The sequence below is a fragment of the Panulirus ornatus genome, chromosome 41 (assembly GCF_036320965.1).
Source record: "Panulirus ornatus isolate Po-2019 chromosome 41, ASM3632096v1, whole genome shotgun sequence".
Taxonomy (NCBI): Eukaryota; Metazoa; Arthropoda; class Malacostraca; order Decapoda; family Palinuridae; genus Panulirus; species Panulirus ornatus.
In genome coordinates this window covers 21,584,277-21,597,094 of record NC_092264.1, presented here as the reverse complement: position 1 = coordinate 21,597,094, position 12,818 = coordinate 21,584,277, and the positions used below count along the sequence as shown (strand labels likewise).

Below are 12,818 nucleotides of genomic sequence, written 5' to 3'. Positions count from 1 at the left end.
TCCCAAAAACACTGCCTTCTCCATGATTCTTTATTTTTATGCCCAGGTGCATAGGCACCAATATTCACCCATCTCTCTCCATTCCACTCTCAGTTCACCCATATCAATCAAGAGTTTACTTTTTCTTTACACTCTATCTATCACATCCTCCCCAACAAACTCCAGTTTCAGGAGATAGTTGTTATCCTTCCTTTGCTCTTGTCCTCTCACAAACCCCTGACTTTACTCCCAAACACTCTTCTCCTTTACCCTTGAGTTTCGTTTCACTCAAATGCAAACATCCAGGTTCCTTTCCTCAAACAATTATACCTATCTCTCCTTTTTTCTCCATCTTGGTTACATCCACACCACATGTGCACCCCAATCTGAGCCCTTTGTGGGTATGAGCACTCCCCGCATGATCCTTTTTTGTTTCCTCTTTTAGAATGTTAATTACAAGGGAGGGTTTCTAGCTCCCCGTTGCCGTCCCCGTTAATCACCTTTAGACACGCGGGGACTGCGTTAGGAAGTATTCTTTTTCCCTATCCCCACAAGGAATTTAGATAACTGTATAATTGTTTTAGAGAATGGTACGTATTAGGTTTGATGTGAATGCAAAGTGGGATGTTGATGTGGAAGTAGAGATAGTTGGTAATAGGAAGTTGCCAGAGTAAATAAAATGGAAGCTATCTTGTGGATATTTGTGATGAGAGATGTATATTACTTTTTTTTTTATTATTATACTTTGTCGCGTCTCCCGCGTTTGCGAGGGACGGTAGCGCAAGGAAACAGACGAAAGAACATGGCCCAACCCCCCCCCCATACACATGTTATTCATACGTCACCCACACGCAAATATACTACTACACAGCTTTCCCTTGGTTTACCCCAGACGCTCACATGCCCTGCTTCAATCCACTGACAGCACAGTTCAACCCCGGTATACCACATTCGCTCCAATTCACTCTTTTTCCTTGCCCTCCTTTCACCCTCCTGCATTCCAGGCCCCGAATCACTCAATATCTTTTTCACCTCCATCTTTCCACCTTCAATTTGGTCTCCCCTCTTTCCTTGTTCCCTCACCTCCTACACATATAGCCTTTGGTCAATCTTTCCTCCACTCATCCTCTCCATGTGCCCAAACCACTTCAAAAAAAACCCTTCTGCTCTTCAACCACGCTCTTTTTAGCTTCCCCACAATCTTCTCTTACCCTTACGTTACTCACCTCGATCAAACACCCTCACCCACACATTGTCCTCAAGCATCTCATTTCCAGCACATCCATCCTCCTGCGCACAACTCTATATCCATTTTAGCCCAAGCCTCGCACCATACAACATTGTTGGAACCACTATTCTTCAAACATTTTCCCATTTGTGCTTTCCGATGTTAATGTTCTCGACTTCCACAATTCTTCAAGGCCCCCAGGATTTTCGCCCCCTCCCCCACCTATGATCCACTTCGCTTCCATGGTTCCATCCGCTGCCAGATCCACTCCAGATCTCTAAAACACTTCACTTCTCCAGTTTTTCTCCATTCACACTCACCTCCCCCATTGGACTTGACCCTCAACCCTACTGTACCTAATAACCTTGCTTTATTTACATTTATCTTAACTTTCTTCTTCCACACTCTTTTCCAAACTCAGTAGTCACCAGCTGCTGCAGAGTTTCTCATGAATAGCCACAGTGCTGTATCATCAGTGAACAACAACTGACTCACTTCCCATGCCCTCTCATCCAGAACAGACTGCATACTTGCCCCTCTCTCCAAAATACTTGCTTTCACCTCCCTAACAACCCCATCCATAAACAAACAACCACTGAGACATCGTGCATCCCTGCCACAAACCCACATTAACTGGGGACCAATCCTTTTCCTCTCTTCCTACATGTACACATGCCTTACATCCTTGGTAAAAACTTTTTACTGCTTCTAGCAACTTGCCTCCCACCTCCCACACCATATTCTCTTAAAACCTTACACAAAGCATCTCTATCCACCTTATCATATGCCTTCTCCAGATCCATAAATGCTATGTACAAATCCATCTGTTTTTCTAAGTATTTCTCACATTTTTCAAAGCAAACACCTGATCCTCACATCCTCTACCTCTTCTGAAATCACTCTGCTCTTCCCCAGTCTGATGCTCTGTACATGCCTTTACCCTCTCAATCAATACCCTCCCATATAATTTCCCAGGAATACTCAACAAACTTATACCTCTGTAATTTAAACACTACCTTTATCCCCCTTGCCTTTGTACAATGGCACTATCCATGCATTCTGCCAATCCTCAGACATTTCACCATGATCCATACATACATTAAATATCCTTACCAATCAATCAACAACACAGTCAACCCCTTTTTTAGTAAGTTCCACTACAATACCATCCAAACCTTCTGCCTTGCTGGCTTTCATCTTCTGCAAAGCTTTGGCTACCTCTTCTCTATTCACCAAACCATTTTTCCTGACCCCTCTCACTTTGCACTCTAACCCAACCAAAACACCATATATCTGCCACTCTCATTAAACATATTCAACAGTTCCTTCAAAATATTCACTCCATCTCCTTCTCACTTCATCACTACTTGTCATTACCTCCCCATTTACCCCCTTCACCAATGTTCCCGTTTGTTCTCTTGTCCTATGCACTTTATTTGCCTCCTTCCAAAACATCTTTTTATTCTCCCAGAAATTTAATGATACTCTCTCACCCCAACTCTCATTTGCCCTTTTTTTCACCTCTTGCACCTTTTTCTTGACTTGCTGCTGCTTTCTTTTATACCTTTCCCAGTCATTTGCATTACTTCCCTGCAAAAATCGTCCAAATGCCTCTCTCTTCTCTTTCACCAACAATCTTATTTGTTCATCCCACCATTCACTACCCTTTCTAATTTGCCCACCTCCCACCTTTCTCATGCCACATGCATCTTTTGCACAAGCTATCATTACTTCCCTAAATACATCCCATTCCTCCCTCACTCCCCTTATGTCATTTGCTCTCACCTTTTGCCATCCTGCACTCAATCTTTCCTGGTTTATCCTCACACAAGTCTCCTTTCCAAGGTCACTTACTCTCACCACTCTCTTCTCCCAAACATTTTCTCTTCTGAAAACCTCCACAAATCTTCACTTTTCCCTGCACAAGATAATGATCAGACATCCCTCCAGCTGCCCCTTTCAACACATTAACATCCAAAAGTCTCTCTTTTACACTCCTATCAATTAACACATAATCTAATAACGCTCTCTGGCCATCTCTTCTACTCACATACGTATGCTTATGTATATCTCGTTTTATACCAGGTATTCCCAGTCACCAGTCCTTTTTCAGCACAGAGATCCACAAGCTCTTCACTATTTCCATTTACAACACTGAACACCCCATGTACACCAATTATTCCCTCAACTGCTGCATTACTCACCTTTGCATTGAAATCACCTATCACTATAACCCGGTCTCGTGCATCAAAGCTGCTAACACACTCAGCTGCTCCCAAAACACTTGCCTCTCATGATCTTTATTTTCATGCCCAGGTGCATAGGCACCAATAATCACCCATCTCTCTCCATCCACTCTCAGTTTCACCCATATCAATCAAGAGTTTACTTTCTTACACTCTATCTATCACATACTCCCACAACTCCAGTTTCAGGAGTAGTGTTACTCCTTCCTTTGCTCTTGTCCTCTCACAAACCCCTGACTTTACTCCCAAACCACTCTTCTCCTTTACCCTTGAGCTTCGTTTCACTCAAAGCCAAAACATCCAGGTTCCTTTCCTCAAACATTATACCTATCTCTCCTTTTTTCTCATCTTGGTTACATCCACACACATTTAGACACCCCAATCTGAGCCTTTGAGGAGTATGAGCACTCCCCGCATGACTCCTTTTTCTGTTTCCTCTTTTAGAAAGTTTAAATACAAGGGAGGGTTTCTAGCTCCCCGTTTCCGTCCCCTTTAATCACCTTCTACGACACGCGGGGAATGCGTAGGAAGTATTCTTTTTCCCCTATCCCCACAAGGAATTTAGATAACTGTATAATTGTTTTAGAGAATGGTCGTATTAGGTGATGTGAATGCAAAAGTGGGATGTGATGGAAGTAGAGATAGTTGGTAAATAGGAAGTGCCAGGAGTAAATAAGAATGGAAGCTATCTTGTGGATATTTGTGATGAGAGATGTTTATTACTTTTTTTTTTATTATTATACTTTGTCGCCGTCTCCCGCGTTTGCGAGGTAGCGCAAGGAAACAGACGAAAGAAATGGCCCAACCCCCCCCCCATACACATGTATATACATACGTCCACACACGCAAATATACATACCTACACAGCTTTCCATGGTTTACCCCAGACGCTTCACATGCCCTGCTTCAATCCACTGACAGCACGTCAACCCCGGTATACCACATCGCTCCAATTCACTCTATTCCTTGCCCTCCTTTCACCCTCCTGCATGCTCAGGCCCCGATCACACAAAATCTTTTTCACTCCATCTTTCCACCTCCAATTTGGTCTCCCTCTTCTCCTTGTTCCCTCCACCTCCGACACATATATCCTCTTGGTCAATCTTTCCTCACTCATCCTCTCCATGTGCCCAAACCACTTCAAAACACCCTCTTCTGCTCTCTCAACCACGCTCTTTTTATTTCCACACATCTCTCTTACCCTTACGTTACTCACTCGATCAAACCACCTCACACCACACATTGTCCTCAAACATCTCATTTCCAGCACATCCATCCTCCTGCGCACAACTCTATCCATAGCCCACGCCTCGCAACCATACAACATTGTTGGAACCACTATTCCTTCAAACATACCCATTTTTGCTTTCCGAGATAATGTTCTCGACTTCCACACATTCTTCAAGGCCCCCAGGATTTTCGCCCCCTCCCCCACCCTATGATCCACTTCCGCTTCCATGGTTCCATCCGCTGCCAGATCCACTCCCAGATATCTAAAACACTTCACTTCCTCCAGTTTTTCTCCATTCAAACTCACCTCCCAATTGACTTGACCCTCAACCCTACTGTACCTAATAACCTTGCTCTTATTCACATTTACTCTTAACTTTCTTCTTCCACACACTTTTCCAAACTCAGTCACCAGCTTCTGCAGTTTCTCATGAATCAGCCACCAGTGCTGTATCATCAGCGAACAACAACTGACTCACTTCCCAAGCTCTCTCATCCCCAACAGACTTCATACTTGCCCCTCTTTCCAAAACTCTTGCATTTACCTCCCTAACAACCCCATCCATAAACAAATTAAACAACCATGGAGACATCACACACCCCAGCCGCAAACCTACATTCACTGAGAACCAATCACTTTCCTCTCTTCCTACACGTATACATGCCTTACATCCTCGATAAAAACTTTTCACTGCTTCTAACAACTTTCCTCCCACACCATATATTCTTAATACCTTCCACAGAGCATCTCTATCAACTCTATCATATGCCTTCTCCAGATCCATAAATGCTACATACAAATCCATTTGCTTTTCTAAGTATTTCTCACATACATTCTTCAAAGCAAACACCTGATCCACACATCCTCTACCACTTCTGAAACCACACTGCTCTTCCCCAATCTGATGCTCTGTACATGCCTTCACCCTCTCAATCAATACCCTCCCATATAATTTACCAGGAATACTCAACAAACTTATACCTCTGTAATTTGAGCACTCACTCTTATCCCCTTTGCCTTTGTACAATGGCACTATGCACGCATTCTGCCAATCCTCAGGCACCTCACCATGAGTCATACATACATTAAATAACCTTACCAACCAGTCAACAATACAGTCACCCCCTTTTTTAATAAATTCCACTGCAATACCATCCAAACCTGCTGCCTTGCTGGCTTTCATCTTCCGCAAAGCTTTCACTACTTCTTCTCTGTTTACCAAATCATTTTCCCTAACCCTCTCACTTTGCACACCACCTCGACCAAAACACCCTATATCTGCCACTCTATCATCAAACACATTCAACAAACCTTCAAAATACTCACTCCATCTCCTTCTCACATCACCACTACTTGTTATCACCTCCCCACTTGCGCCCTTCACCGAAGTTCCCATTTGCTCCCTTGTCTTACGCACTTTATTTACCTCCTTCCAGAACATCTTTTTATTCTCCCTAAAATTTAATGATACTCTCTCACCCCAACTCTCATTTGCCCTTTCTTTCACCTCTTGCACCTTTCTCTTGACCTCCTGTCTCTTTCTTTTATACATCTCCCACTCAATTGCATTTTTTCCCTGCAAAAATCGTCCAAATGCCTCTCTCTTCTCTTTCACTAATACTCTTACTTCTTCATCCCACCACTCACTACCCTTTCTAATCAACCCACCTCCCACTCTTCTCATGCCACAAGCATCTTTTGCGCAATCCATCACTGATTCCCTAAATACATCCCATTCCTCCCCCACTCCCCTTACTTCCATTGTTCTCACCTTTTTCCATTCTGTACTCAGTCTCTCCTGGTACTTCCTCACACAGGTCTCCTTCTCAAGCTCACTTACTCTCACCACCCTCTTCACCCCAACATTGTGAACCCCTTTTTTTCAGCACAAGTGATCCACAGATATATATGGATGAGGAATGATGGAATAGCAGAGCAAGAGGCTTTGATTGACTTATTTGGCAGTGGATGAAAGATAGAGAAAGGCTGTGGTGGAAGCTAGAGTTGTGAGAGGATTCTTTGGAGAGACTAACCATTTTGCAGTTCTTGTGGGGATGAGGATCAGGGTGAAGTGGAAGTAAGGTGTGAGGAAGAATGGAGAGGTAAAAGTGTTGGCAAGCGAGAAGATGAATCAGGAAAAATTCAAGGGGGAGTATGAAAGGAAGGTTACTGAAAGCTTAGAAGGAAGTGCAGTGAATATAGGGATGCAGTCATGTGTGAATGAGGTGTTTAAAATAGAGAAACACTCATAAAGGTTGTAGAATCAGTCGTTGGATACGAGGTAAAGAGATGCAAAAATATAAAGAGCAATGTGTTATTGACAGAAGAGATTAGAAATGCTGTGGAAGAGAAGAAAAAGGAATATGGTACATTGTGCAATAGGAATGTGCCAGTCAAAGTTCAGTAAAGGAGGAGGGAAGAATACAAAATATGTAAGCAGAATGTTAAGAAGCTGATAGAGGAAAGCATAGAAAGAGTAGATGAAGATTATGAAAGAAAGTTAATTGAAAAAAATTTGGGATAAAAGAAACTATACTAGAAGAAGATGAAAAGGGAAAGAGGTGGATGTAAGAGAGGAAATGATGAGAGAAATACAGAAGGGGAATTGCTGAATCAAAAGGAGGAAGTGAAAGGAAGATGGAAGGAGTATTTTGAAGAACTGATGAATTTTGGAGAAGGGGAGGCAGCAGTTGTTACATGCATGGGATATGGATATGTAAGGAAGAGAATACAAGTGCAGGTGCCTATAGCAAAGAGGGAGGTAAGAAAGGCAATAATAAGGCTAAAGTTAGGAAAGGCACCTGGGGTGGGTGCGAAAATGGCTGAAATGCTGAAGTATGTAGGAAAAAGTGTGATAGAGTGGATGCATCTGATATTTTGTTTAGCATGGAAACAGAAGGTTGTGCCTGAGGATTGGAGGAAAGCTATTCTTGTTCCTTTAATCAAATGGAAAGGTGCTTAGGATGTATGAAGCAGTTATAGGGGAATAAGTCTATTAAGTATACCAGGAAAAGTGTATGCAAGAATATTAATTGACAGAATGATGAAAGTGAGTGAATGCAGAATAAGTGAAGAGCAAGGGGGTTTTAGGAAAGGTTGGGGATGTGTGGATCATATTTTTGTTGTAAAGATGACCATGGAAAAGTATTTAGCGATAGGTAAGAAATTGTATACAGCTTTCATGGATCTGGAGAAGGCGTATGACAGAATTAAGTGAATTGCTTTGTGGGATGTGTTAAGGATATCTGGCATAGGAGGAAACTGTTGGATGGTGTAAAAGGCTTCTGTAGAGGAGCAGATGTGTGTGTAAGAGGGCACAGAGAGCTGAACAAAAGTTTTGGGATACATGTAGGTGAGGCAGGGCTGTGTGGTGTCACCGTAGTTTTTTGATATACGTATGGATGATGTGATAAGGGAGATGAAAGCAGAACTAGGGAAAAGGGATGCAGAGATGGATTGTGATGGCAAGATATGATGGCTAGTGGCAAGCCTGTTTGCTGATGATACTGTGTTGTATGCAGAGAGTGAAAAGGAGTTGCAGAAGGCTGTATGCATGCTTTATGATGTGTGTAAGTGGAGGAGATTGAAGGTAAATGCAAGTAAAAGTAAAGTGATGGTGTTTGAAAGGAAACAAAGTGAAAGTATATATTTTGTAAAACCATATAGGGTGAAAGAAGGAATTGTACTAAATTGGATTGTTGATGTGGGGGAAAAGACTGGAAGAAGTGAGGGAAGATAAGTACCTGGGAGCTGTCTTGGGTAAGTGTGGTGATATGGAAGGAGAGATAAGGGAGAGAGCAGTACTGGGTAGAAAAGTCATTGGTTTCCCTCGATAGAATGTTGAAAGGTAGAGGTGTAAGTATGGAAGTGAAGAGAGGATTAAGGGACTGCATAGTCCTCCCAACCCTGACCTATGCAGCCAAGACATGGACATGGAATGAGGCACAGGGGTCAAGAATCCAGGCTGTGGAAACGAATTATTTGAGATGGGCATGTTGTGTGACTAGATGGAATGAAGAAAGAAATGACAGGGTGTATGAGATGTGGTATGGCAAGGAATGCAAAGGAAATGAATTGTGGAGTGGTAGAATGGGTGAAGCATAATACTTTGAGGTGGTTTGGACATGTTTGAAGAATGCAAGTTTGAGAGTTTATAAGAACGTATGATAGTACAGTTAAAGGGATTGGTGTAAGACCACTTGTGACATGGGCAAATAGGGTGGAGGAATAATGGAGGGAGAAAAAAAGAGGAAGAATATGGGGAATGGTGTATGTGAGGAAGGTATGTAAGGACAGGGATAAATGGAGACTGTTTAGCTGTGGCTTCCTTTTAATGGGAGTCCCCAGAGGGAACAGGCATCTAAGATATAGATAGATAGATAGCATGCACACTTTGTCTTTTCTAACACTTTCTCAAAAAGTATTCTTATAGTGAACTAATTTGTGCAACTACATTGTTTTCATGTACCTCTTATGTATATCTCAGTGCAGTGACATTTTTAGTTACCTTCATGATGCTACATACAAACTCATTTGTAAAGTAATGTACATGATGTAATGTTTATCTTTTTACCAAGTACATAATTTACTTGATTTTTTATGCAAATTTGTTTTTCTGATTTCAGCTCGATGAAGATACAGTTGTACGCATGTATCATAGAATGACTTTGCTAAACACCATGGACCGCATTATGTATGAATCCCAGCGACAGGGACGTATCTCGTTTTACATGACCAACTATGGAGAGGAGGGAACTCACATTGGGTCAGCTGCTGCTTTAGATGATAGAGATCTGGTATATGGCCAATACAGAGAAGCAGGTGAGAGAATTAGAAACAAATATTGATTTTAAAGTCAACGTTTTCATACATTGTTCTTAAAAGATTCTGAATAGACTTGTGCTAAGATGAGATTATTTAGAAAGAGGTCATCAGGATGTATTTATCTTGTTAAACATTCAGAAGTAGTAGGTGGAGTGTGATTGAGAGCTGAGCAGTGCGCTGAAATGGTTTTTTGCATATGGAGTAGAAAAGTGAAAAGATATTGACTAAGATGATATACATGTCATAAATGGAAGAACACAAGGGAAGAGGAGACAGAAGATGGAAGAATGGAATTACTAGGGCCTGAATATGTAGGAGGGTGAGAGGGAGGTATGAGACAGAGAGAGTTGGAGTAATGTTGTATACAAGGGGTGAAGAAGCATTGTAAATGTGGTGAACCAGAGCAGATGAAGTGGTCAAGGGAAATCACAGAATGGTGTGTGGGATTTGGCTGTAGAGAGGAGACTTAGGTTTCAGTAGCTTATACATGACAACTAACGAGCTATGATTATAAGAGCAAAAAATGCCATTCATCATATTTTCCTGGCATTACTCCAAGTGCAGGAAAAGGTAAAAAAGTATGAAAATATTATATTCAGAAGATGAAGACATTGGTTTTATCCTTGCTACCATGTGATATTGTGCTGATCCACATTTTCATATCGGTAGGTGTACTGATGTGGCGAGGGTTCCCTTTGGATCGCTTCATGAACCAGTGTTATGGCAATGAAAAGGATACAGGAAAAGGGAGACAAATGCCTGTTCACTATGGTTCTATTGAACACAACTTTGTCACAATATCTTCACCTCTAGCTACACAGATGCCTCAAGGTATATATTGTGTGTACGGTACAGAAAAGAGCTCTGTGTCAAAAAGGCTTAAAATTTCTCCATTATTGTATATCAATTTTTTTGTATGTTCAAATGGGTTTTCTTCGCAGTTTCATTACTTATTCCATTCATCAACCTTTTAGCACTGTAGACTTATGTTATTCCATTTATCCACCACCTCTTCAAATACTTTTTCTAATTTATTGATTACTTTGGTTGTTACTGTATTCTGTCTTTGATCTTTGATAATTTTGAAGAATTGCTTGCCATTTGCATTGTCAAATTAATTCAAACTCTTGAAAGTTTCCTCTTTTAGCTTGAGTAGATTCATGGCTTAGTTCCCCTTACCTCAGATACATTCATAGTAGCATCAATATCACACAAATGTATAGTTTCATCAAGTTTGGTTACCAAACTAGTTCATACTCTTTAAGTTGAGTCTGTTACATATTGTATTATTTTTTCTAAACATTCCCTTATCCATTTACTTATTGTAAATGTAATTCTTTTATTGGCCATGAATTGATATATCCTAATAACAAAAAGCTGCTAGTATGGTGCTCTGGTTATCTAGGTTCCTTCACACACATTTATATATATTGTTTCCTTCAAAATTATAGTCACCTAGGCCACCTTTCACTGTGTCCCATCTTCGCCACTTTGCAAATGGCCAAGTTGAACTTCATCACTTATGTATCATACTAAAGCTGGAGCTTATCTATAAAACTCTTTATAGGTTGTTATAATTCTCATGAGCCTCCATTTGCAGGTCGTCACAATTCTCTTGAGCCTCCCTTTGTAGTTTGTCACAGTTCTCATAAGCCTCCCTTTGTAGGTAGTCACAATTCTCATGAGCCTCCCTTTGTAGGTTGTCACAATTCTCATGAGCCTCCCTTTGTAGGTTGTCACAATTCCCATGAGCCTCCCTTTGTAGGTAGTCACAATTCTCATGAGCCTCCCTTTGTAGGTAGTCACAATTCTCATGAGCCTCCCTTTGTAGGTAGTCACAATTCTCATGAGCCTCCCTTTGTAGGTTGTCACAATTCTCATGAGCCTCCCTTTGTAGGTAGTCACAATTCTCATGAGCCTCCCTTTGTAGGTAGTCACAATTACCATGAGCCTCCCTTTGTAGGTAGTCACAATTCTCATGAACATCCCTTTGTAGGTTGTCACAATTCTCATGAGCCTCCCTTTGTAGGTAGTCACAATTCTCATGAGCCTCCCTTTGTAGGTAGTCACAATTCTCATGAGCCTCCCTTTGTAGGTAGTCACAATTCTCATGAGCCTCCTTTGTAGGTAGTCACAATTCTCATGAGCCTCCCTTTGTAGGTAGTCACAATTCTCATGAGCCTCCCTTTGTAGGTAGTCACAATTCTCATGAGCCTCCCTTTGTAGGTAGTCACAATCTCATGAGCCTCCCTTTGTAGGTAGTCACAATTCTCATGAGCCTCCCTTTGTAGGTAGTCACAATTCTCATGAGCCTCCCTTTGTAGGTAGTCACAATTCTCATGAGCCTCCCTTTGTAGGTAGTCACAATTCTCATGAGCCTCCCTTTGTAGGTAGTCACAATTCTCATGAGCCTCCCTTTGTAGGTTGTCACAATTCTCATGAGCCTCCCTTTGTAGGTAGTCACAATTCTCATGAGCCTCCCTTTGTAGGTAGTCACAATTCTCATGAGCCTCCCTTTGTAGGTAGTCACAATTCTCATGAGCCTCCCTTTGTAGGTAGTCACAATTCTCATGAGCCTCCCTTTGTAGGTAGTCACAATTCTCATGAGCCTCCCTTTGTAGGTTGTCACAATTCTCATGAGCCTCCCTTTGTAGGTAGTCACAATTCTCATGAGCCTCCCTTTGTAGGTAGTCACAATTCTCATGAGCCTCCCTTTGTAGGTAGTCACAATTCTCATGAGCCTCCCTTTGTAGGTAGTCACAATTCTCATGAGCCTCCCTTTGTAGGTAGTCACAATTCTCATGAGCCTCCCTTTGTAGGTAGTCACAATTCTCATGAGCCTCCCTTTGTAGGTAGTCACAATTCTCATGAGCCTCCCTTTGTAGGTAGTCACAATTCTCATGAGCCTCCCTTTGTAGGTAGTCACAATTCTCATGAGCCTCCCTTTGTGGTAGTCACAATTCTCATGAGCCTCCTTACCATTCATGCCTCCTTGTAGGTAGTCACAATTCTCATGAGCCTCCCTTTGTAGGTAGTCACAATTCTCATGAGCCTCCCTTTGTAGGTAGTCACAATTCTCATGAGCCTCCCTTTGTAGGTAGTCACAATTCTCATGAGCCTCCCTTTGTAGGTAGTCACAATTCCCATGAGCCTCCCTTTGTAGGTAGTCACAATTCTCATGAGCCTCCCTTTGTAGGTAGTCACAATTCTCATGAGCCTCCCTTTGTAGGTAGTCACAATTCTCATGAGCCTCCCTTTGTAGGTTGTCACAATTCTCATGAGCCTCCCTTTGTAGGTAGTCACAATTCTC

The 12,818-nt window shown here is 41.9% G+C and overlaps 1 protein-coding gene across 2 annotated transcripts in view; it reads left to right on the top strand.

Moving 5' to 3' along the window:
* The first annotated feature begins 9,288 nt into the window (after positions 1–9,288).
* The window catches only part of BckdhA (Branched chain keto acid dehydrogenase E1 subunit alpha), an 89,870-nt gene continuing 86,340 nt past the window's right edge, over positions 9,289–12,818 (top strand). Inside the window, exons 1-2 of one of the 2 annotated variants that reach the window (XM_071686190.1) lie at positions 9,289–9,505; positions 10,178–10,339. In XM_071686190.1, the coding sequence (XP_071542291.1) occupies positions 9,334–9,505; positions 10,178–10,339 (334 nt within the window). In that variant the 5' untranslated portion in view covers positions 9,289–9,333. The remainder of the gene's footprint in view (positions 9,506–10,177; positions 10,340–12,818) is intronic. The other variant, XM_071686189.1, reaches the window with a different exon arrangement.